General features: G+C 34.5%; 1 protein-coding gene across 1 annotated transcript; it reads left to right on the top strand.

Annotated features, from left to right (window-relative positions):
- Positions 1 to 277: 277 nt before the first annotated feature.
- Positions 278 to 27,183, top strand: LOC100921989 (vomeronasal type-2 receptor 26-like). The gene is given in 8 exon segments (XM_031943668.1): positions 278 to 522; positions 2,456 to 2,747; positions 17,020 to 17,605; positions 17,608 to 17,816; positions 22,345 to 22,560; positions 23,714 to 23,741; positions 23,744 to 23,836; positions 26,216 to 27,183. Coding segments are annotated over 8 exon segments (2,637 nt in total).
- The last annotated feature ends 564 nt before the right edge of the window (positions 27,184 to 27,747 follow it).

Genomic DNA, 27,747 nt, shown 5'->3' on the forward strand with positions numbered 1-27,747 from the left:
CATCTGCAGGGAGCTAGATGAATAATATCCAGGAGGCAAAAATGTCAAATAAATATGTCCTGCTCACTCAAACTTTTGCCTTTATCCCAAATAGAGGCCCACTTCATGTCTCACATTCTGCTTTCCCAAGGAGAAGAGACTGTACAAAGTTTGAGCAGCTATTAAAAAAGACAAATGCTTAACAACAGAGCATGTGCCTATAAATGCAAGAACTACGGTCTCCAATCACCATATGCTCCATCACTTTTTGACTCTTTAGAGATCTGGGACATTCACCATGGCCTTGGGGAAACTGAGACTCTCATCCTCTATATTATTTGTATTTCTGATTTTGCAGATTTTCTTATCTGAGTACCAGATGGTCAAGAATCCTTGTCACATAGAAAGAAGCTTCAATCCCACATATAGAAAAGAAGGGGACCTAATCATTGCTGGATTCCTCTCCCTTTTTGTGAAGGTAGAGCTTCAAGTGAACAAATTTTTCTTCAAAATGTGTCCCTTTAGGATTTATGCACTACCAACGTAAGTACTTACTTTCCCACCAGCCCTAATATATGCAATAGTAATCCTTATTTCTTCTTGATTGTTTGTTGGTAGAGTTGTGTTTTCTTTATTCTCAGAACTTTGGTTAAAGCAAAGATGTGGGTTCAAAAATGACTGGAAATCTAATATTCAAGAAGTTGATAAATTATAAGTGTTGTTAATGTGCAGTGCAGCAAACAGAGAGAGACTATTCATTTCTACTCTATATAGCATTATAAACCATCACAGATTCATCTCCACTGATGACAAAAACTCACCCAGTACAAGGAGGGGTGAAAAACATTAGGGAGGACCTACTCTCGAAATGGGAGTTTAGGTGTCAAAACTGTATTCTCTAAGAATGGACATGGGTAAGACCTGATTACTTGTTCTTAATAGGGGAGGAAATATTCACAGTTGTGCTGATATATAAGGAAAATCTCAAGGTCATTTATGTATGCTTGGTTTGGGCAAGATTTGGGTAAAGAGTGTTTCTGAATCATAACATCATAAAATGGGGTGGGGGAGGAAATCTTAGGCCTCTCAGATGCCTGAGATTTGAATAAAGTGTTTCTGAATCATAACAACAGAAAAAGTGGGGGTGTGATCAAACATTCATTATCTTAGGCATCAGAAAACAGAACAAATTCAGAATACTCCACTGGGTCCAGTTTTATCTAATCCAAAGCTTCAAGCCTTATCTTCCCACCAGAGAGCTGCTAGAGAAAAGGAACAACATATCTTATCTTTACTTAAAATTTTTGATGGGTGTTAGGACTATTTGATCTAAATGATTCCACATTGATGTTTAAAAATATCAGAATATTATGACAATACATCAAAAATACCAGACAATATGAACATTATAATGTCAGTAGGTGCTATGTATATCAAACTACTGACAAACCCAATACTTGCACTGAGATTTTTCATCATTTTATGTTTAGTAAATATAAAGTATAGGGAAATATTCAACATTTGTTATCCCTTGTCATTTTTGTGACATTTTAAATAAAGCCAAAGAGACCACCAAACCACTTTCTATGTTCCACACCCCATCTCTCATTTTCATGCTTTTGTCAATGCTGTCCCCAATTGTAGGAATGGAATCTCTTCTAAGTTCCATGTCTCAGAATTCATGTTTTCATTTAAAATTCAACTCACTTGATATGAAGATGTTTCTGCTCCGCCTGAGATATCGATGACTTTCTCTAAGTCATATTTTATCATCTTTGTCCCAAATATCTACTTCAGATAGGGACATATTTTCTGTTCTGGCCAAAAGAAGAGAGCTGTTTTTTCTTCTCTCTTTTGCCTTTCTATCCCGATGACTAAGGTGGCTCTTTCAGCCAGAGTAAAATTAGTACTGAACTTTGAATCTCTCAGTATTACCCATTACATGGTCATGGCAATCTTTTGAAATGTATGTGTTCCATTTACTTTCCAGTATATAATGTTAAAAATCATTATAAGCCATTTAGAAGCTATTTTACCAATATAATCATCTATTCCTAGCTAATATGCTTTGCATGGTAATCTCTTCATTGCAATTTGAGAATTAGAAATCCATTCTTCTATTTTTATTGAGGATAATCAGTCTGCATGAATTGTTTAATTCTTTTTCAAAGTGAGATATATTCTAATGTCTAAAGTATATCATCATCTGTGTGTTTGTGAATGTGTTTTCATCTTACTGTGTGTGGTTTTGAATCTTACAGGATATAGTTCAAGTCTGTCATATTACAATTGAGGACACTGATACTCATGGTGGTGAAATGATGTGCTCAGGACCACAATTTTATTCAATTTTAAGAGCAGGATTTAGGATAGGAATATCTGACTCCATATTTGACACCCTTCCCACTATGAAAATTTGCTGTTTCTTTGCATTTAGAGTTTTGCCTGTTTTTTTTAATTTCTTCTCTCACTTTAGGTCAATGTTCAAACAATATCACCATTTCCTTGCTTTTCAATATGCTGTTGATGAGATCAACAAGAACCCCTATTTGCTGCCCAACATAACCTTGGGATACCAGTTACTCAATAACTTCCATCTGGAGACACTAGCTGTGGAGAGCTCCTTAATATGGCTATCAGGGAGAGGTCCCATTATACCCAATTATAGCTGTGATACACAGTCCTATTCTGTGGCTGTCATTGGAGGGATGTCAGCTACACTTTCCATGGCCATGGCCACCATCCTCAAACTGTATAAAGTTCCACAGGTAAGAGAGACCAGTACACTCATTTTTATCCAATATGTTCTTTATATTTAAAGCAACAAATTCTTTATAATATGTTGTGATGTAGAGTCAATAAGTCAATAACCAAATATTGAGAAGTCCTCCAACATGTTTTGACAAAAGGTGATACAAAAAAGGAGGAGATGATCCTTTCCATCTGGGAAATCATTCTTTATGCTAGGTGAGGTGATACTCTGATGATTTTGAACCAGGGAAAAATCTAAAGATGACTATACTTCTAATTCACCTTTTTATTCTTCTACAGAACTCTGAAGACTTTAGCTAGAAGAAAGATTTCTTTTTCCTCACGTCCAAAATTTTCCATGGAGAGTTCTCTCTTCCTTTTCATTTTGAAATTGATTTCCTTATTTTCCCTAAAAGCATGAAGCTCTAGTACTTATCTCCATCAGTATGTACTAACAAAGAACATCGAATTCTGGGTTAACTGAGATCTTTCAATCAGGCAATTCCTTGGGAAATATACCTAATAATGATGTTAATGTGCCAAATTTTAAAGATGGTTTTGTACTATTTTTGGTGTAATTTAAATGGGTCTTTAAACTGTTTGGATCAGTTCACAATTCCACTAAAAGTCTTAGTATCCCAGTTTTTCTAAATCCCCTCTCTTTTGTTTGTCCTTTTTTCCTTCTCTCCTTTCAGACAATTTAATACCTTTATGATAGTATTTCATAGTTAGTTTAGTTTACATTTCTTTAATCAATGAGAGGATACTTACCTAGTATATTGTAGTTAGAAGCATAGCTAATTTATTTAAAAATGTGTTTGCTTTCTCACTAGGGATATAAAAGAGAGTTTTTTCATAATTTCTCTACTGAAGGAAAAAATATTGCCATGAAATTGGGTCATATTTTATTCATTTTAGTGCACATCTAAGCCTGTTATATTATATGTTAAATGATAAGAAAACACTATTGTCCTACTTTCCCACTTTATGGTATGAAGCATGCTGGAATTAGGCAATATTCTATCTTTTTTATTAGCTTATTTGTTTTAAATACACATTATTTTGAATTATGTTGGGAGAGAAAAACCAGAGCAAAAGGGAAAAGAATGGGAGAGATTTAAAAATAGAAAAAAAAAGGAAACAAAGCATGTGTTGATTTACATTTAGTCTCCTCGACTTTTTTGTCAGGATTCAGATGCCATTTTATGTGCAAAGTCTATTGGTGTAATGTTGTGCTAGTTTTCTGGAGGTTTTTGGGCAGCCTTCCTTTCAGCAGAGTAATCACCACAAGAATAGCCAGATGTTAAAGTCCAAAAGTCTTTACTGTCTCCTTCGAAGTCCTATCTCCTTCACTTGAGGCTCCGCTAGTTTTCTGGAGGGCCTGCAGACGGGACTTGGTCTCAGTGAAAGAATGCAGGAGGCCAGGCCAGCCACCATGAGGCTGATGAAGATCCAATTGAATTTTGGTCCAGTCCTTGCTGGCTGTTATATACTCCATTATCATAGGTGTGAATCTTGTGGAACTATAGTAAGTACTAAGTACATGTACTGAACTAGAGAAGTACTAAGCACATTGCAAAAGTGGATAGCCATTGTCTTTATCAATTCTATGGACTTACCACCTTGTAAGAGTCCTTGTTCAGACTCTGGCCCATAACATTTTGGGATTGCTTTGCATCTCTGAACTGCTTTGAACCACACCAATCATAGATGATTTTCTCACATTCTTGCTGTTATTGTGAACAATGTATTCCTTGTTCTACTTCTTTTGCTCAGAGTCAGTTCGTGTAAATCTTACCAGCCCTTTCTATAATCAGCTTGTTCATTATTTTTTATAGAACAATAATATTCCATTACCTTCCTGTACCAAAGTTTATTCAGCCATTCCCCAGTTGATGGGAATCCACGCTTTTTCCAATTTTTGTTATCACAAAAAGACTTGCTACAAACATTTTTTGCAGATATAGGTCCTTTTCCCTGCTTTATGATTTCTTTCCTACAGACCCAGTAATGGTATTGCTGGGTCAACGAACATGCACAGTTTTATTGCGCATTGAGCATAGAACAGATTACTGTCCAGAATGGTTGGATAAGTTCACAACTCCTCAAATAAAGCATGAATAACCCAGTTTTCCCACAGCCTCCAACATTTATCATTACCTTTTCCTGTCATCTTAGCCAATCTGAGAGGTGTGAGATGGTATTGTAGAACAGTTTTAATTTTCAATTCTCTTATTAATAGTGATTTAGAGCATTTTTTCATGTAATTATGAATTGCTTTAATTTTGTCATCTGAAAATTGTTTGCAAGGTTAGCATTGCCTGCTGTAGTCAGGAAAGTGTCTGGTTCAGAGTTTGTCTCTGAGCTGACTGAAGGTTCCTGATTTGCCTTTCTGTGTATGACTAGGGTATTAATTCCGATTGCTGTGTTAAGCTCCTCTCAGTGGCTTTCCCAAATCTATCTAACCTGGACTGAATGCCCCTTTCACCCTAGTGAGATTGACCTTTCTTGAAGTTTTTTTAGTCTGTCTTGAACAGGAGAGTGATTTCATTCCATCTGATTCCGTTCAGACACTTTTTTTTATTTTTGAGGAAACTTGGAGACCTTGATCAGCTAAGTTACTTTTCCCCTCTATCTTGGCTCTGCCTCTGGGTACAAAAATGAAGACAATATTCTGAAACACTTGGCCTTAGGGGTCTCCTCTCACAAAGCCAAGAGTTTGGGAATCTGAATGAGGATACCTTTGCTGATTGGATCACTGGAGAGCTGATTAAAGTCAGAGTTCAATCCTAGTTACTTTATGATCTTCTTGAAATGGGCTTGGTAACAAAGCACAAGATTAAGGAAATTTTCTCTCTTAAAAATCTCATGGTTGAAGGTCTCATACAAGGGCATTTTTTTGTTGTTATTGTATTTAGAGATCAGAGATTATTGTACACATTGAAAATGGAGTGAACCATTGTTTATCACAGTTCTTACTCAGAATTACTAAACTTCAGAATTTTTTCAGGATCAAGTAATTGGAATTTAATTCAGTAGATTTTAGTATGAGGAGTTCTCCATTTCCTATTCCTTATTGATTTTGATATAGAGAACTTTTGCTCCTAGAACAAGCTCTCAGACACATTTCTTGTTTTCAGAGAAATAAAATTCCCTCTAGAATTATCAGAGGTGGCAAATGTATGCTATAGAAAATCTCAGTAATAGAACTGGTGATATTTGAACTCAAAGAGAAGTAAGATGAATTAGAGAAGACATGTAACCATGCTTAACTATTAAATTAACAACTTCATGCAGGAGACACAAAAATGTTCTATTTGAACATACAGAAAAGAAATAGGAACCAAAAATGTTCCAAAGGACCGATTAGCACAAGTTAGAAAAACATCTTTTATGTATCTAAAAGGAAAGTTTTGGGAGAATTTTTCCTTCTTTAATGCCTAAGCAGAAACTTGAAATTCCATGGAGACATTGGGAAAAGGATTTGGTGGGTGCAGTTTCAGATTTTCCTTCCAACTCTTTCTATTCCAAAACAACATAATTTTCGATCTAAACTATAATTAAATTTACAAAGCAAATTATCTGCCTGGTGCCTAATATTTCCATATTTCAATGTACCTAAACCCCATTTTTCTTCTTTAACACCTTCTTCTTTCCACTTGAATTAAGTCTTGAATTGGGTAACCTTCCTTACCTTTTAAATTAATTTCCTCTTTAGTTAAAATTGGGTTTGAGAACCTAAGATTAAAATTGGTCCTTTTTCTTATCCCCATTTCCTGTAGGTTTACTTTTAAACAAATTTTACCATTAATTCCCATTAACATCCATGAACCTGCTTCTAATTTTCTCCTTCTTCTCTCCTTTTTTTTTGTGTCCTTTAAAATTTTACCTATGTTCTTTCATAATAATTATTATTACAAGGATAAATGAAAATTACCAGTTAACCAGGAAATGATTTAAAATGGCTAAATTTTCCAATTCATTTGTTTAACTTGAATCTAGATCTGTGTTGGATCACAATGTATTGGAAGTTGTTTTTCCTAAACCGATCTTAATTAATTTACAGTTTGGCCCATTCTTCCTTAAAATTTGCTTGTAGATGTTAGTCTTCTGATCTATTCTTCTTTCAGTTAAAATTCGGAACTTGAACCATAATTAAGCTTCAACTTTTTAGTACCATTTAATTTTTTCAAAATGTTTTTAAATTTTTCTTTTTCCTTTAATTTCTTTGGTTTTGACATTTCCCCTTTTATTTTCTTTTTCTCCTCCTGTTTAGTGTTTGGAATTTTCCAATATTTTTTTCTTCTGAATTTCTTACATTTCTCAATTTGCTTTATTTTTTTCATAGTAATTTTTATTTTTTTATTTTCCAATTCCAATTTTTTTAACATTTTTTTTAATAATTTATTTTCCCATTTCGTTTTACTTTTTTTTGCTTTTGATCCAATTTTTTTATGGTTTTAAAGTTTTTTTGCTTCTTAAAATTATTCTTTAGGTTTATTTTCTTCTTAGCTTGGCTTTTTTTTGTGTTAATTGGGTTTTTTCATTAGAACCTTTTTGACCAAATAATTTTTCAATTTTTGCCTTTGGTTTTGGTATGAAACTTTTTTTTCCGCTTGTAATTTTTCCCACTTTGGAGTTTTAATTTTGAGATTTATTAATGTTATGATACATTTTTATTTACAATTATTTAACGTCAGAGCTGCAAAGTTTTTAATATTTCCAAGACGACCTGGTTCCGCCTTTTTTAAGCTTTAAGAATGCTTTGAATTGGCCCTTTTTTGGCCTGATTTGTTTCAGACCCAGCAATTCATGAGTTATTGTTTCCTTTTTTGATTCCTTCTGCCTTTTTGAATTCATTCCTACCCCAATTTTTGATTGCTTCCAAGGCCTCCACTCCTCCTAGGCTTTAATGCCGAGACGGCAGGGGGCGGCTTTCCTTCATTTTCTGATCATTGTTCCTTGATGCTGGGTTTTTTATCTTCTTTTAAGGCCTCTGAGGCTTAACTCCCGTAGGTTTTCAAGACCTGTTGTGCGAGCCAAATAAAGTCGGCCTTTTGATTACCGGGCCTGAGGCAACGGTTCCTCCCCCAAGGCCAAACCGGGCCCTGGTCCTTCTAAGGCTTCGGGAATGAGCATCTAATGGAGTTTGCACTGGAAAACTAGGCTGGAAGCAAGTGTGCCTGTTCCTTTGTCCCTAGCGGACTATAATATCTTAAGAAAATTCAGGGCTTCAACTTGCAAGGACCTTGTGTTTTTTCCCCTTCCACTTCCTTGCCCTCAGTAAATAAGATGAAGGAAACTGACTTTCCCTTACATGGGTTTCACTTCCAAAGAAATCAGATAAGATGGAACTATTAAAAATTTTATTGGTAAATCTTTAGGTTTCCTTCCAATTTTGAAAGCCCTTTGATTAGACAACCTATAATCCTTGCCATGGCCCCTTTCTCTTCAAGATCCTTCACGGTCCCTTCGCCCATTCCTATTCTTCACTTCCAAATTTAGTCTATCTTTGAATTCGACTTTTTAACTGCGATACCCTGGTAAATAAATTCTATGGCTTCAATACATTTAAAATAATTAATAAGGATATTTTAGACTGAAAAAAATTAAAATATTACTTCCATCCCCTTTTGATCAATTTAACCGCCATTCTCAAATCTTTATAATCTTTCAAAGAAATCCCAAAAAATTAGTAAAAAAAATGCATTAGTCCATTTTTCCCAATTTTCTTCATTTTTCCTTAATTCTTCTTTAAGAGTATATGAACAAGGTTTCTGGGAATATTTTAACCTATTTTAAATTTTTCATTCTATATATTTTTCTAAATGGTTTTTATTTAACCAAGTCAATTAAAATGACCAAATAAAAACCAGGAAAAAAAAAATTTTTAAATAATTTTAAAAATCAATTTGGACCACTTAAATAATTCCTTTTCTTTAGATGGGTTCTTTAAAAAAGTCCATTATGGTCAATTGTCCATTTCCCAAATATTATTACAACGGTTTAATATTTCTTTTATTAATTTAAAAAGACATAAATTTCCTTATCCTTTTCGAATATAATGTTAAATTATTTTATTTTGAAAATTTTTAGGTTACAAATCCATTAAATAAAGAATTATATAATTAAAAACTTACATAAAACAAATTTATTTCCTCGGATTAACTTAAACTGGTTAAATTTGAAAGACATTGTCCGAATTTTAATTAATTAGGCAAAATGACTTTTGGAACAAAAAACAAATTCATCAAAATGGAGTTGACTTTGTAATTTTTTACCTTAATCTAAAACCCACCAAAGTCAAACATTACAAGAAATTAATCAAGTTTTTAAAATTGTTTTGGCTTTTTGGCAATTACATCAAAAGCCTGCATTCAAATTCCATAAAGGGTTGGTGTTAAAGTCAATTTATCAATGGATGATTAGCCTTTAGGCTAAACCCGATTTCCACGGTCCTATATCTTCGGAATGTGTCATCTTGACTGGTTTTTGGCCTTCTAACCCAGCTTGGCATTGTATTTCTTCCGTGCAAAACCCCACATGTCCAAGCTGTATCCTGGGCTTTCACATTGGCCTTCCTGGCAGGGAAATTGCTTTCAATTGGACTTAATGACCTTCTTTAAAGTCTCCTTTTGGGCTCTTTCCCTGGTTAAGATCCAATGGGCGCCCCTTCAATGTATGAAGGCTTGCCTCACATTTAAACTTTCCACAATTTGCCATTGGGATTCAACTTGGCAGATACCGGATAAAACAAGAAAGCCCTACTATCATTTTCAGAAATTCCTGTACATCAAACTTAAGGGAAAATTTTTGGAAATTTCATTTTTGTCAAATTTTTTTTTAAAAAATTTTTTTGGAAATTTCCCTAAAGAGAAAATTTTTTCATCCAAATTTTATTTTTAAAATAAAACCCAAAGGGAAGGTTTTTTTAAAGGTTTTAAAAATTTTTTTAATTTTTTTATTTAAAATGAAAATTTCCCCTTTTTAAAAGGCCCCGGGCTTTTTTGTTTAAAAAAATTCCCCCAACCCCTTTTAAACCCAAAAATTAACCCCTGGTTTGGGGCCCCCTTTTTTATTTTCTTTAAAAGAAAATTCCCACCCCAAAAATAGGGAAAAAGTGGCCTTTCTTTTTTTGTTTTTGGGGTTTTGGTTCAAAAAAAAAAACTTTGAAAATGGCGAAGGAAAATTCCAAAATGATAAAAAAAAAGGGTTTTAAAAAAAATTTTTGGGAAAACCCCCTGGAAAGGCCCCCAAAATCCCCAAATTACTTTAGGGTGAAATGAATCCCCCTCCCAAAAGGTTGGGGGAAAAAGCTTTGGGTTTTAAGCTAATTTTTTTCCCAAAAACCCAAATTTTTCCAAACCAAATTTTTCCCTAATTTTTTTTTTTTTTAATTTTTTTTTTCCTCCCCTGAGAGGGAAAAGGGGAAAGGGGAAAAATTGGGGAGGTTTTTGCAATTAAATTCCCAACAAAAAGTTTAAATGATTTTTTTAAAAATAAAATTTAAAATTTAAAAAAATGGGGATCAAAAAAAAAAAATTTCTTTTTTTTTAAAAGAAAGCCCCAAAAAAATTTGAAAACATTAAAAAAAACTTTGGGAAAAAAAAAAAAAAAGGGGAAAAAGGAAAATTTCATTTTAACCTTTCTTTTTCTAAATAAAAATTTTTTTCTTTTTTTTTTTTTTGGGAAAGGGAAAAAAGGGATTTAGATTTTGGGGGAAATAAAAAAATAGAATATAATTTAAAAAAATTGTTATTGAAAAATTGGAAAAAAAAAAAAAAAAAAAAAAAAAAGGAAAATTTGTTTTCAAAAAATAATTAAAAAAAAGAAACAAATTGAAAAACCCCGAAAAGGGAAAAAAATTTACCCTTTAAAAATTTTTTAAAATTAAAATCCACCCCAAAAAATTTATTATGAAGGTTTTCTTTTTTATAATAATATCTTGTCATTTGTCAAAATACATACAAAGATAGTTTTAAATATACACCTTTGCAAAAAAAACCCTTGTGTTCTAAATTGTTCTCCCTCCATCTTCATCTCTCTTCTTCCCTAGACAGCAAGGAATTCAATGCAGGTTAAACATATGCATTTCTTCTCAACATATTTCCATGTTTATTACGCTGCACAAGAAAATCAAACCAACAGGAAAAATAAGAAAAAAAAACAAGGAAATAAAAAATGATAATAAAAGGTGGAAATACTATGTTGTGATCCCCATTCAGTCCCCATAATCCTCTCTCTGAATGTAGATGGCCATCTCTATCACAAGTCAAATTGTTGAAAAGAGCCAAGTTTATCGCAGTTGATCATCACATGGTAACTGTTTCAGGGTACAGTGTTCTCTTGATTGTATCCATTTCACTTTGTATCAGATCATGTAAATCTCTCCAGGCTTTTCTAAAATCAGCCTGCTGATCATTTTCTATAAAACAATAATATTCCATTACATTCATATACCTTAATTTATTCAGGCCCTCTCCAACTGGTGGGCATCTACTCAGTTTCCAGTTCTTTGCCATTACAAAAAGAACTGTTAAAATATTTTTATACATGTGGGTGATTTTCTCTTCTTTATGATCTTTTTGGGATGCAGTAGATCCACTGCTGGATGCACAGTTTGATAATCTTTTCCTCATAGTTCCAAATTGCTCTCCAGAATGGTTGGATCAGTTTACAACTCCACCAAAAATGTATTAAGTGTCCAGGTTTCCCACTTCCCCTCCAACATTCATCATTACCTTTTCCTGTGATCTTAGCCAGTCTGTGAGGTGTGTGGTACTGCAGAGTTGTCTTAATTTGGATTTCTCTAATCAATAGTGATTTAGAGCATTTTTTCTCATATGACTAAAAACGGTATTAATTTCTTGTTCTGAAAATTGTCTGTTCATTTTCTTGGATCATGTGACAATTGAAGAATGGCTTGTAGCTATGACCTCAGATTCAGAGAAACACAACAAAAAGTCCCTTTAATCTATTTTTTAAAAAACCAATATTTGGGCTTCTTCTATGGTTGCAATGTTTCATTTTTGTTCTTAAAGTATTAGATTATGCATAAAAGGACACTTTCAGACTCATTGTAAATGGTTTCTAATTAAAACAGATTTAAGGGAATTTGTATTTTTGTTTAGCAAATCTATGATATGAAATAAATACTTTCAACACAAATTTTATCCATATGTGGAGAAATGACAATACTGAAATGTATCTTTATTTTATTCAGCCTTTAGAACATTTTTTTGTTCTTACTTAGATGGAGTTCAAAAATGAGATGGAGCCCAATGTGAAATGAATAACACTGTACTTTATAGGAGACAAAAATGTGATCAGTCTGGGATATGGCATGATTTTACTGTTATTCATAGATACAGAGGAGTGCCTGCAGTGCCCTGAAGATCAATATCCTAATAGGGAAAGAGATCGTTGCCTTCCCAGGACTAGGACATTCCTGGCCTATGAGGAACCTCTGGGAATGACTCTGGCCTGTGCAGCCATCTGCTTCTCCCTCCTCACTGTGCTGATCCTGGGGGTCTTTGTGAAGCACAGGGACACCCCCATAGTCAAAGCCAATAACCGCAGTCTCAGCTACACTCTACTTGTCTCCCTCAGCCTCTGCTTCCTCTCTTCTTTGCTTTTCATCGGCCATCCTACCACAGCCACCTGCATGCTGCGCCAAACCACATTTGCAGTTGTCTTCACGGTGGCCATTTCCTCCATTTTGGCTAAAACCATCACTGTGGTTCTGGCCTTCAGGGCCACCAAACCAGGGAGCAGGCTCCGCAGGTGGCTGGGATCCACAGCATCTTATTCTCTCATTGTTACCTGCACCCTCATCCAAATGTGTCTCTGTGGCATCTGGCTTGGGACATATCCCGCCTTCCTAGAGATGGACATGCACTCTGAGCCTAGCTCCATTATCATCCAGTGTAATGAGGGCTCCCTTCTCATCTTCTACTGTGTCCTGGGCTACATGGCCTTGCTGGCCTTGGCGAGCTTCACTGTGGCTTTCCTGGCCAGGGACCTGCCAGACACTTTCAACGAAGCCAAGTTCCTGACCTTCAGCATGCTTGTGTTCTGCAGCGTCTGGATCTCCTTCCTGCCCTCGTACCAGAGCTCCAAGGGCAAGGCCACTGTGGCCTTGGAAGTCTTTGCCATCTTGACCTCCAGTGCAGGGATTCTTACTTGCATCTTTGCTCCCAAGTGCTTTGTGATCCTTCTAACACCAGAACAAAATACTCTGGGAATACTTCGAAAAAAAGCTACTTCCTGAGAAGCCAGATATTTTCCAACTCACCAATCACAGTCAAAGAACTCCTTTGATCCAGTCATAATAAAATGTTAAAGGCATCTCATTGATTTGCCTCTTTTTTCTCTAATATTCATCTTTGGTTTTAATTTGAATATAATAGTATTTTGCAAGTATACTATCGCTTGATTTAAGAATAGAGGTAGAACGGGATCACTTGTTATTTTGAATTAGTTTACAGCTAGCAGAAAATATGTGAATGACATTGTTAAATATTGGTGGAAAATAATTGTGGAATTTAAGTAAATGACTGTTTGGTTTCCAAGCCTAAACTTTAATAAGTCCACCCAGCATTCTGAATTGTTGATTTGTTACTTGGAAAATTAGAACTTTAATTTCCCCCCCGTTTGCTACAATTATATCATTAACAAATATTTTTGAGTGAATTGAACATATCATGATAGAAGATTTATGGGAGAATGGCAATTAATTTGCTGAGTAGAATGGTTTCTAACCAGTGAATATATACTCGAAATTATTTAGCCTATCACTTTTCCATCAATTATGGAATTGTAGAATGTTTATTGGATCAAGAAATCTATTCCAAAGCATTATTATTTCCATTAAATACATCTTGTAACAATAGCTCGGGCATATATATAGTTGATTGTCATGGAATAATAAAAATGAGACAATAATAATGCAGGAGCAATAATATTCTTTTCTTTCTTCAAGAAATTGACTTCCACTAGAATATTTTAATAGTCACATTATTTATTCATTGCATCATCTATCATTACAACATATCACCTCTTTTGTTTTTCTGAGATCTTTCAATATATCTCTGGGTTTAGATCCTTCTAAGGAAAATTGATGGTTGAAATTCTGTGACTTGCTCTTAAAAGAAAAACACCACTGTGACTACCAACAAAAGAGTATAGGATGTCGTATTTTATTAAAATCCACTAATATTTCTTCAATAAAGAAAAGATTTCCAAAAATGTCCCTGCCCAGATCTCCATTCTTTCTTTTCTTTTTTTAAAAATAAATATTCCATTCAAAAGCAATAGGAGAATCCCCAGGTTGATAATAATGATATTTACAGGTCAGAGCTCATTCAGAAATAATATAAAAGAGAAGTCAAAAGCTGAAGAGAGGATGCACCAAAATTTTAAGACCTGATTCCTAGGTAATTTTAGAAACTGTGTCTGAACCTACTGTTCCCAACCTGGCACTCCAGACATTCTCAGAGCTCCTGATCTCCTCTCCTCTCATTACCAAACATGCGACAAACCTATAATTCCTTTGCCTAAGAAATGAAGTACTAGTTCAGAGGAATAGATTAAAGACACAATACACAATAAGGACCTTGGTAATCCAGACTTTGATAAACCTAAAGACCCTAGCTTTCTTTTTTTTTATTTATTTAATAGCCTTTTATTTACAGGATATATGCATGGGTAACTTTACAGCATTAACAATTGCCAAACCTCTTGTTCCAATTTTTCACCTCTTACCCCCCATCCCCTCCCCCAGATGGCAGGATGACCAGTAGATGTTAAATATATTAAAATATAAATTAGATACACAATAAGTATATATGACCAAACCGTTATTTTGCTGTACAAAAAGAATCAGACTCTGAAATATTGTACAATTAGCTTGTGAAGGAAATCAAAAATGCATGTGTGCATAAATATAGGGATTGGGAATTCAATGTAATGGTTTTTAGTCATCTCCCAGAGTTCTTTTTCTGGGCATAGCTAGGTCAGTTCATTACTGCTCCATTGGAAATGATTTGGTTGATCTCGTTGCTGAGGATGGCCTGGTCCATCAGAACTGGTCATCATATAGTATTGTTGTTGAAGTATATAATGATCTCCTGGTCCTGCTCATTTCACTCAGCATCAGTTCGTGTAAGTCTCTCCAGGCCTTTCTGAAATTATCCTGTTGGTCATTTCTTACAGAACAGTAATATTCCATAATATTCATATACCACAATTTATTCAGCCATTCTCCAACTGATGGACATCCATTCAGTTTCCAGTTTTTAGCCACTACAAAAAGGGCTGCCCACAAACATTCGTGCACATACAGGTCCCTTTCCCTTCTTTATAATCTCTTTGGGATATAATCCCAGTAGTAACACTGCTGGATCAAAGGGTATGCACAGTTTGATAACTTTCTTTAATGATACTTACCTAGCAGATTGTAGTTAGAACCATAGCTAACTTATTTAAAAATGTATTTGCTTTCTCACCAGGGGTATAAGAGAGAGCATTTTCATAATTTCTCTACTGAAGTAAAAAACTGCCATGACTGGGTCGTATTTTATACATTTCAGTGCACATCCAAGCCTGTTATAGTATATGTTAAAAGGATAAGAAAGTACTATTGTCCTACCTTCCCACTTTATGGTATGAAGCATGTTGGAATTAGGGAATATTCTGTCTCTCTTTTTATTAATTTATTTTTTAATTCTTTTGGGAAAGAAAAGTCAGAGCAAAATGGAAAACATGGGAGAGATTTAAAAATAGAAAAAAGAAGTGAACATAGCATGTGGTGATTTACATTTAGTCTCCTTGGATCTTTTTTTCTGGATGCAGATGGCATTTTATGTCCAAAGTCTATTGCTATAATGTTGCTGTTTTAATTTTTTGGAGGTCTTTCTGCAACCTTCCTTTCAAAAGAGTAATCACTCAAAGAATAGCCAGGTGTTAAAACTCCAAAAGTGTTTACTGTCTCTTTCAAAGTCCTATCTCCATCAGTTTGGGCTCTGCTAGTTTTCTGGAAGGCCATCAGATGGGACTTGGTCTCAGTGGAAGAAATGCAGGAGGCCAGGCCAGCCACCATGAGGCTGATGAAGATGGAATTGAATTGGGTCTATTCCTTGCTGGTTGTTATATACTTCATTATCATAGGTGTGAATCTTGTGGAACGGTATTAAATACTAAGTACATGTACTGTATTAGAGAACTACTAAGCACATTGTTAAATTAGATAAGCATTATTTTTATTAATTTCACTGACTTAGCACCATGTAAGAATCCTTGTTTCAAGTTCAGAGTTCTGGCCCATAACATATTGAGATTGCTTTGTATCTCTGAACTGCTGAGAACCAAGCCATTCATAAATGATCTTCTCACATTGTTGCTGTTATTGTGAACAATATATTCCTTGTTCTGCTTGTTTTGCTCAGCAGCAATTCATATAAACCTTTCCACGCCTTTCTACAATCAGCTCATTCACTTGTTTTATACAATTATATTATTCCATTACCTTCATGTACCAAAGTTTATTCAGACATTCCCCAGTTGATGGGAATCCACTCTTTTTCAATTCTTTGTTACCACAAAAAGATATGCTACAAACATTATTATGCAGATGTAGGTCCCTTTCCTTGCTTTATGATTTTTTTCATATAGGCCCAGTAATGGTACTGCTGGGTCAAAGGACATGCACAGTTTGACAGCCCATTGGGCATAGTACAGATTACTCTTAAGAATGGTTGGATAAATTTACAACTCCATAAATAAAGCATTAATAACCCAGTTTTCCCACATCGCTCCAACATTTATCATTATCTTTTCCTGTCATCTTAGCCAATTTGAGAGGTGTGAGATAGTACAGCAGAAATGTTTTACTTTTTAATTTCCTAATTTCAGAAAAGAAACAGGAACAAAAAGTCAACATTCCAAAGAGACTGATTTAGCTACAAAGTTAATCAAAAATATTCTATCTTTTGGTCAAGTTATCTAAAAAGTGGTAAAAGCTCTTTTTGGAGAATGTTTCCTCTTGAATATTTCAAACAGAAACTTAGAAATTACTTGATGGAGACATTGGAAAGTGGATTCTTGGTTGGGTGCAGTTTCAGATTTTCCTTTTAATTCTTCCAATCCAAAAGAATATAATTTGCCATCTAAAATGATAAATTAAAATTAACAAGCAAATTATCTCCTCTGTGAGACTCATTAATAGTTGGCCACAAATATGAAGGTCAGATTCCTACACTGAACTCATTGTCTTCTTTATGTTTCATTTAGATTAGCTATGGTTCATTTGATCTTCTACTGAATGATAAAGCTCAGTATCCTTATATATATCAGATGGGGAAAGAGCAATCTGCTCTTCACCTGGCCTTCATCCAATTGATGCTGCATTTTGACTGGACATGGATAGGACTGCTTCTTTCTGATAATTTAAGAGGGGAAAGCTTCTTCAATGATCTGAAAGAAGAGATGGTCAGGAATGATTTGTGTGTGACTTTTACGGAAAGAGTGCCCCAAAATTTTAGAGAAAGCAAAGATTTTGACCTATTTTCTAGGATTATTTCATCATCATCAAATGTGATTTTCATCTATGGAGATGCTGATTCCCTTCATGAATTTTCCACTGTATTATTAACTTATAAACTTTATGGGAAGTTGTTGATTACCACATCTTGGGATTTTTCCATTGATACTAATTTTGAAGGGTTTCCCACTTTTCATGGTACAATACTATTTTCTCATACCCAGATGGAGATTCCTGGTTTTACAGATTTTGTAAGAAGCCTGAATACAAGTGTGAACCCTGAGGACATTTTCCTAAAATCTTTCTGGGAGTCACTCTTTAGTTGTAGATTTTCCAAAAAAGTGATGTAGAAATCTTCTATCCTTTGTGCTCAAAAGATCTTTCCTTCAGAGATTTGCTTTACATGAATATTGACATGGCCCTTATGGAACTGATTCCAAATGTTTACAATGCAGTGTATTTAGTGGCCCATGCTCTCCATCAGATGCTCCATTCTGAGGTAAAGGAGGCATCAGAACTTGCAAAAAACCTAGATCTTCCTTGGAAGGTAACATATCTCTTCAAAAATTGGGCTTAGCATAGCCTACTCACAACATTCTGTTGTTAGTGATTTGTTCTAGAGAGGATGCAGTGATGACTTGAGTTATTCTTTTATATATTTTTTCAGTTTTTTCCCCTTTGTGATTACATGTAATTCTGGGTGGAAACAATGAAATTACTTCAGATTTATTTATTTCAAGTCTTATACAGCAATCTATTAAAATAATTTATTTAATAGTTTCCTCAGTTACATTTAAAATAATATTTGTGTTTCTTTTTAAAACTTTTGAGTTACAGATTGTCTCTATTATTCCCACTCCAGTTCCTTTTAAGAAAATATATGTGAAATTATGCAAACCATTTCCATAAATGTCATGTTGCAAAAGAAAAGAGATCTCTCAACCTAATTAAAAAAATAACTTACAAAAATAAATTGAGAGGGAGCAAGAGAGTGACACACATACACACAGAGACCAAGAGAACAAGAAACAGAGCAGAAGTGAGACAGAGAGAGGAGAGAGAGAGAGAGAAAGAGAGAGAGAGAGAGAGAGAGAGAGAGAGAGAGAGAGAGAGAGAGAATACAAGAGAGAATACATCAATATAATATGTATTCAGACACATGACACTGATTTTCTTCTCTGGGTACGGAAAGATTTTTTTTTAAATCATACATTCTTTAGAGTAGTCATGGATCATTGTACTACTGAGAATAGCTGGTCATCACAGAACATTGGTATTACTTTATATATAGTACATTTCACTTTGCTTGAGTCTAAGGAAAATTTTCCAACATTTTTTTCTGAGAGCATCCTGCTCATCATTTCCCATAGAATAACAATATTCCATGAAAAACATATGCCAAATTTTATTCATCTATTTCCCAATTGATGGACATTCCCTCAATATCCTTTTTTATATTTTATTTGCATTTCATACGTAATGAAATTTTTAGATGTTTTGTTTCTTCTAAGCAGATCTTCTCCATTTCATAGTAAAAACCCAAATCTGCCTGCTATTCTAATTCTATTTTGCTTAATTACATTAGTCTTTTCATTTCCTTTGACAAATTTGACATGTTTTGTATGTATAGGAGTTATTTGTAGAACACATTACAGGTCTTCAAAAAAGTGACAAACTGTCCTTTTTCCCACCAGTGGTTAAAGCATATGTTTGTATGATAATGCTGAACAGTTTGCCTTGGATTCCAACAGATATCACCCTGTTATTTTTGATTTAATAGCCGAGTACTGGTTTTCTGACCCTTTTATATATTATAGTGACTACTCTATTTCTCATAAGCGATTCTCTTCCACAGTAATATGTGTGATGAATACTAGAATTAAACTTTGCTAACAAAGATTTTTGTACTTAAAACTCTGCGCTCTCTCTCTCTCTCTCTCTCTCTCTCTCTCTCTCTCTATCTCTCTATTTCTCTCTCTTCCTCCCTCCCTCCCTCTCTTGTATGTGTGTTTTCAAGAAAAACTTATGTCTGTGATATTTGGACTTAAATGAAAGATAGGTGCTGCAGAACTGATTGATTCTATTGAATAATATTGGTCCTGGATAAGACTTTAGATATATATAAAGATTCTTAGTCGATCAGAGGATAAAATTAGTCAATACTTAAATTAATCCCCACTGTTCACAAGAAGTTCAAATCCTGAAGCAGAAGTTCAAACCTTTGGCCACATAATATGAAGATGGGACCCATGGGCAAAGACCCTGTCGTTGGAAACGACTGAAAGTAAAAGAAACAAAGAATGGTACAGTTTGAGATTGATAGATAGTGTCATGCAAATGATTAATATTAACTTGAACAGACTTTGAGATATAGTAGAGTATAGCAAGGCAATGTAGGCTACTGTCCATGTGGTCATGAAGAGTAGGACAGGACTCAATGACTGAACAACAGATATGTACTATGAATTCTGTCCAATTAGATTATTTTTCTTTTCCCTAAAATAATCAGGTCTTACCTTTAAATTTCTCAGTCACAACATAGATTGCATTTCTATTTTTCAACCTTCTCATTCTATATTTTGTAATTCTCTGGGAAATTTTCTTGAAGAAAACCACAACCTGAGAGTGCCAAATAAATTTCTAACATTTACTGAAAACGCCATTTCAAATCATCCTCACATTGAATTATTGTTTCATTTTATTATACTTTGTCATTTTAAAATTTCATTCATAATATGTTCCCTTATAGTTATTCTCCTTTCTATTTTTTTCAGGAATGATTTTGCCAAAGGTTTAGTTTCTTTATCATTTCTATTTGCTTTTATTTTATCTTTGAATTCTATCACTGTGAATAGCAAATTCTCCTTTATTCCTAAATTGAGTTTATTATTCACTGCTGAGATTTATATTGGATAATTTTATTTTTTCCCTTTTCCCTCATTTTTATTAAAGCTTTTTATTTACAATACATATATGTGGGTAATTTTTTAATACTGACTCTTGCAATATCTTCTGTTCCAGATTTTTTCCTCCTTCCACCCATCCCATCTCCTAGATGGCAAGTAGTCCAATACATGTTAAATATGTTAAAATACATGTTAAATCCAATATATGTATATTGACCAGTTATTTTGCTGCACAAGAAAAATTGGATCAAGAATGGAAAAGACCTGAAAAAGAAAACAAAATGCAAGCAAACAGCAACAGAAAGAGTGAGAATGCAATATTGTGGTCTACACTCATTTCTCACAGTCTTCTCTTTGGATGTAGATGGCTCTCTCCATCACTAAACAATTGGTACTGGTAATGTTCTTGTTAGCTTTCTGGAGGTCTTGTTACCAGCCTTCCTTTCAGCAGAGTAATCACCATGAGAATAGCCAGGGATAAATTCCAAAACTCTTTGTTGTCTCCTTCAAAAGATGTCTCCTTCATTTAGGGCCTGGCAAGCTTTCTGGAGGGCCTTCAGATGGGACTTGTTTTCAGTGGAGAAATGAAGGAGAGCCACCAGGAACCTGATCAAAGTTGGAATGTTTCTCTCCTGCAGTTCTTGTTGGTTCTTATAAATTCTCTTATAATTATATTATTGTAGGTGTCAATCTTGTAGAATAGGTGTCAATCTTTTTGAACTATATTAAGTACATTATTGAACTAGAGAACTATTAAGCACCATGTTAAACTAGATAACAATTGTCTTACCAATTCCACTGAGTTAATACCTTCTTTTAAGTATATTTCTCCATAGTTTTACCCTTTACAAGAACTGGTATAAATCATCTCATTGTTGAAGAGAGCCAAGACTATTAGAACTGATCATTATACAGTCTTGTTTCTGTGTTCTTGTTCTGTTTATTTCATGTAGCATCAGTTCATGTAAGTGTCTCCAAGCCTCTCTGACATCATCCTGTTGGTCATCTCTTACAGAACAATAATATTCCATAACATTCATATATCATAACTTACTCAGCCGTTCTCCAGCTAATGAGCATCTATTCAGTTTCCAGTTCCTTGCCACTACAAAAAGGGCTGCCACAAACATTTTTATACATGTGGGTCCCTTTAAATCTCTTTGGGATATAATCCTTGTAGAAACCCTACTGGGTCAAAGGATATGCACAGTTTGATAACTTGTTGAGCATAGTTCCAAATTATTCTCCACCAACAATGTTATATGGGACATTTATTAAAAATAAAAGACAGTTTTGTACAAGGAATAAAATTTTCCCTAAATATCAGTCTATAATTACTCATTTCTTAAGCACCAAATATGTATTAGGACATATGGTAAATTCTATCAATAAAAAAGTTCAATAAGAAATCTCTTGAGGGGGTCTCAAAATTTATTAATGAAGAAATAGTAAGCTTTTGCTTATCAGATGTACAGAGTTCTTTGTGACCAGCTTTTTTTTTAAACAAATAACTTGGAATGTAAGATAATCAGAGATATCTGTAAGGAATTATTGATTTGCTGAATGGAAGATGATATTTTTGCATTAATTTTATTTTTTACATTTTTTCATTTTTGAGGATAAATAGTATTAAAGATTCACCCTTCCAAAACCTTGTATTCCAAATATTTTTCTCCGACCCCCTCCCCTAGGAAGCAAATAAGCCAATATATGTTAAATATCTGCAATTCTTCTATACATATTTTCACAATTATTATGCTGCACAAGAAAAATCAGATCATAAGTGAAAAAATGTAAGTAAAAAAACAAATAAATTGAAAAGATGAACTATGTTGGGATCTACACTCATCCCACAGTCCTCTGGCTGCAGATAGCTGCCCTGATAATTATATATATATTTTTTTGAAGTAATGTGATATACCTTTTGAAGTAAGTTTGATATCTGTAGAAAATAATTGGTTACCGGGTTTGTTATTTTTCATGTGTCCTTAGTTTTCAAAGAGAAAGGAGGAAAAGGCATTCAGAACTGTAAGAGAAGCTCAAGAAGGAGAATGACAACTTTTGGAAGCTCCAAATTCACATCCTGTTTTCCATTAATAGTCATTCTTGGGACATGGGGATGAATCCTTCTTTCCCTAAATATTAACAACCACCTGTCCTTGCTTTCAGATCCACCACTTTCTGAAATCCATCAATTCTGTCAATATTGCCAGTGACGAGTCATGTGAGGATGGAACCAAGCCAGCTGCTGAGACATATGATATACTGAATTATAAATTCTTCCCTGGTGAGATACAGACAATGGTCAAGGTGGGTGAAGTGCAACCTCTTGCCCAGAGATTCATCAAGGAAGAAGACATAGATTGGCCAGAAGATTTCCATCAGGTAAGGGGCCAATGGATATGAACGTTATCACTTTGTCTCTTTGGCTTCCTGGACACTGGTTGTTTCTTCATTGGTACCAGGATGTTTCTTATAGATATTAAAAATATCTGTGATAGGGTACTAATATCCACTTACTCTTCTTTTTTGTTTTGATCAAAACAGTTCTTTGATTGTCTTTTTTCAGTTCCATTTGTTCATTCTTTCTAGCTAAGTTAAATAATAATCTGAATTGTTCATACTAAGAGAATCTTGATAAGATAAGATTGATAAGATTATTCACATTAAGTGAGTAAGTTTGAAAAATAATAATAGGGTAGAGAGTAGAGAAAAATTATCCCCCAAAGGGATTTATTTAGAGAAGATTACTCAATATCTGGCTTTGTATAGACAAATCATTTAATATGAGTTTGTGCTTGTGTTGGGTACAGTTGTACAAAGCTGTCTTTTACTTTAAAGAAACAATGGCTTTAGAGATTTTTAATGTAAATATTGCAGCTATAACTTCTGCTCATATCAAACATGTATTTATATACAATTACATCTGCGTATAATTGGCTAAATTCCATCCCTACCCTTTACAATAGTTCCAAGAAGAGACTTCAAATATCACCTTGAGAATAAGATTAGCCTGTAAAATCACCTTATTCTTCAACTCAATCAAGTTGAACTGTGTAATTAGTTTATTTCAGTACATACTCTCTAAAATTATGATTTCCTGAAACATTCTGGTAGAATGTTTGAATTTATGGAAACACAAAAAAACAAACCTTTCAGGGGTTGGAAATTAATAAAATATATCTCCTCTTGTGTGGTCAAAGACTTTTCAGCATTGCGAATTCTAAAATGGAATGAAGTTTACAGTTTAAATGGTACTTGGGAAAAACTAAGCCAACAAGATATTACAATTAAAAAATATCAAAGAGCTTAAGTGTATCTACTGGTTAATTTGTGTGGACTCATTAGGGATAAGATGATCTGAAATGGAAGATGAAGATACAAGTTTTCCATTGAGAATTAGACCATTCTTGTCCTGCAGAATTGCCTGTCTTCTGTCATCTACAGGGAGAACTTTCAAATCACAATTTCCTCAACTGATCCATCTTTCACCAGTTGTTTTTTCAATAATTTCTCCCTTTCCCTGGTGGAAATATAGACTCCAACTTCTAGGTGCAATCTGAAGTGTCCCCTGGATTAAAAAAGACAGCTCGTGAAAGACAGCCCACATGTTGCTATGCTTGCACTCCATGTCCTGAAGGGACAATTTCCAACCAGACAGGTGAGTTCCTAAAGATAAACTGTCCTTCTTCCAAAATAATAGATATTCTCATTTGTTAATCTTAAATTGGTGTGGTTTGTATTTGGCAAAATAATAATTTTTGAGTTGAAATAACATTGCATTTATGGTCCTTGTCATTCAATGGTCTTTGTGATCATTCTTATAATTAGAAGCATCCCCTGGTTCAAGATACCAAAAATCTGTCTAGGCAGAACCCATCAGGATTTTACTACCATGGGAATCCCTAATACTTCCCTGACCTTGTAGCCTAATTAGAATCTTCCCCATTCCTGCAGGAAAGTTTAATCTAAAACTTAGTTCTAACCTTCCTCCCTCTTAAGGGAAAAATTAATAGAAAAAAATCTTAATTCTAAAAACTTTCTAAGCACAGTTGCATTTCGTTTCAGAGCAGAAGTCGGGCCTCTGGATTTAGTCTTCATGAACATATCCCTTAGATAAGATTGATCAGAGTTCTCAAGGGAGATTATTTGAAAGATTTATTTTCTGGAGGATGGAGTCCCAACTCAAGGAAACTTGGCTTACAAAAAAATGAATCAAAATTGATCATCCTCAAACCTATCTCAAGGTCAAAGCTGATGTGGCCTCATCCTGACTTGCTTTGTTTTCATATTGATCAATAAAATAGTATTTTTCAAAGCTTAAGCTTTGGGGGATTTTTTTGATAGTTTATCTTTCTCCATTTATTAACTCTTCTATTTGGTCTAGATAACACTTACTCCTTATGTCAGTCCTTTGGAATTGGATTTTTATGCTCATTTTACTTATATCATTATGGTCAAGCCCTTAAACAGTCTATTTCTCACATTATTTTAGTTAGTATTTCTTTTTTTACAATTACAATTATTTTTCAGAACACAATGTGTACTATTTATTATGAAGGCTTTCTTTTTTATAATAATAGCTTGTCATTTGTCAAAATACATACATACAAAGATGGTTTTAGACCTTCACCCTTACAAAAAAATAGCTTGTGTTCTAAATTTTTCTCCCTCCTTCTTCATCTCTCTTCTTCCTTAGACAGAAAGTAATTCAATGTAGGTTAAACATGTGCATTTCTTCTCAACATATTTCCATGTGTATTATGCTTCACAAGAAAATCAGACCAACAGGGAAAAATAAGAAAAAAAAATCCAGTGATAATAAACAATGACAATAAAAGGTGGAAATACTATGTTGTGATGCACACTCAGTCTCCATCATCCTCTCTCTGAATGTAAATGGCTGTCTCTATCACAAGTCTCATTGTTGAAAAGAGCCAAGTCCATCACAGTTGATCACCACATGGTATCTGTTTCAGGGTCCAGTGTTCTCTTGGTTCTACCCACTTCACTTTGTATCAGATCAAGGAAATCTCTCCAGGCCTTTCTGAAATCAGCCTGTTGATCATTTCTTATAGAACAATAATATTCCATTACATTCATATATCATAAATTATTCAGCCAGTCTCTAACTGATGGGCATCAACTCAGTTTCCAGTTCCCTGCCTCTACAAAAAGAGCAGTTAAAATGTTTTTATACATGTGGATGCTTTTCTCTTTTTTTATGATCTCTTTGGGATATAGACACAATAGATCCACTGCTGGATGCACAGTTTGATAACTTTTTCCTCATAACTTGTTCCTCTTGGAACAAGAGAGAGTTCCAAATTGCTCTCCAGAATGGTTGGATCAGTTTACAACTCCACCAAAAATATATTAAGTGTCCAGTTTTCCCACTTCCTCTCCAACATTTATCATTACCTTTTCCTGTCATCTTAGCCAATCTGTGAGGTTTGACCTGGTACCGCAGAGTTGTCTTAAATTGGATTTCTCTAATCAATAGTGATTTAGAGCATTTTTTCATAGGACTAAAAATGGTTTTAATTTCTTTTTCTGAAAATTGTCTGTTCATTTTCTTGGACTATGTGCCAATTGGAGAATGGCTTGTAGCTATGACCTTATATTCAGAGAAACACAATAAAAAGAATTTTTAACCTAATTTTCAAAAATCAACACTTGGCCTTCCTCTATGGTTTCAATGTTTCATTTCTGTTATTAAATCTTGGAATATGTATAAAAGGACCCCTTCATACTCATTGTAGATGATTTCAAATTAAAATGGATTGCTGGGAGTTTGTATTTTTGTTCTGTAAATCTACAATATGAAATAAATACTTTCAACACAAATTTTATCCATATGTGGAGAAATGAAAAAAACTGAAATATATCTTTATTTTATTCAGCCCTTAGAATATTTTTCCTTCTTAGAAGGAGTCCAAATATGAGATGGAACTCATTGTGAAATAAATAACACTTTATTTTATAGGAGAAGAAAAACTAATCAGTCTGGGATACACCATGATTTTATTGTTGTTTACAGATGCAGAGCAGTGCCTGCAGTGCCCTGAAGATCAATATCCTAATAGAGAAAGAGATTGTTGCCTCCCCAGGACTGTGACCTTCCTGGCCTATGAGGAACCTCTGGGAATGACTCTGGCCTGTGTTGCCGTCTGCTTCTCCCTCCTCACTGTGCTGGTCCTGGGGGTCTTTCTGAAGCACAGGGAAACCCCCATAGTCAAAGCCAATAACTTCAGTCTCAGCTACATTCTGCTGGTCTTCCTCAGCCTCTGTTTCCTCTGCTGCTTGCTCTTTATCCGCCATCCTACCACAGCCCCCTGCCTGATGCGCCAAACCACATTCTCAGTTGTCTTCACAGTGGCCGTTTCCTCCATTTTGGCTAAAACCATCACTGTGGTTCTGGCCTTCAGGGCCACCAAACCAGGGAGCAGGCTCCGCAGGTGACTGGGATCCACAGCATCTTATTCTCTCATTGTTACCTGCACCCTCATCCAAATGTGTCTCTGTGGCATCTGGCTTGGGACATACCCTCCGTTCCTGGAGATGGATGTCCACTCTGAGCCTGGCTCCATTATCATCCAGTGCAATGAGGGCTCTCTCCTCATCTTCTACTGTGTCCTGGGCTGCATGGCCTTACTGGCCTTGGCGAGCTTCACCGTGGCTTTCCTGGCCAGGAACCTGCCAGACACTTTCAACGAAGCCAAGTTCCTGACCTTCAGCATGCTTGTGTTCTGCAGCGTCTGGATCTCCTTCCTGCCCTCGTACCAGAGCTCCAAGGGCAAGGCCATTGTGGCCTTGGAAATCTTTGCCATCTTGACCTCCAGTGCAGGGATTCTCACTTGCATCTTTGCTCCCAAGTGCTTTGTGATCCTTCTAAGATGAGAACAAAATAGTCTGGGGATCCTTAAAAAGAAAGGTATTCCCAGACATGCCAGGTCTTTTCAAGTTAACCAATTAGAGTCTAGGAACTCCTTTAATTGGAAGCCATAATAAAATGTTAAATGAATGTATCTCATTCATTTGCCTCTGTTTTCTCTAATATTCATCTTTTTTTTTATTTGAATACACCAGTATTTTGCAAGTATCCTATTGCTTGATTTAAGAATGAGGTAGAATGGGATCACTTGTTATTTTGAATTATTTTACAGCTAGCAGACAATATGTGAATGACATTTTTTAATATTGGTAGAAAATAATTGTGGATTTTAAGTAAATGACCCTTTGGTTTCCAAGCTTAAACTTTAATAAGTCCATCCAACATTCTGAATCATTGATTTGTTACTTGGAATATGAGAACTTTAATTTTCCCCCAGGTTGCTTGAATTATATTATTAACAAATATTTTTGAATGAATTGACATATCTATGATAGAAGATTTATAGGAGAATGATAATGGATTTGCTGAATAGAATGGTTTCTAACCAGTGAATATGTACTTGAAATTATTTAGACTATCAATTTTCCATCAATTACGGAATTGTAGAGTGATTATTGAATCTAGAAATCTGTTCCAAAGCCTTATTTTTTCCATCAAATACATCATGTAACAATAGC

Source organism: Sarcophilus harrisii, chromosome 6 (assembly GCF_902635505.1).
Source record: "Sarcophilus harrisii chromosome 6, mSarHar1.11, whole genome shotgun sequence".
Taxonomy (NCBI): Eukaryota; Metazoa; Chordata; class Mammalia; order Dasyuromorphia; family Dasyuridae; genus Sarcophilus; species Sarcophilus harrisii.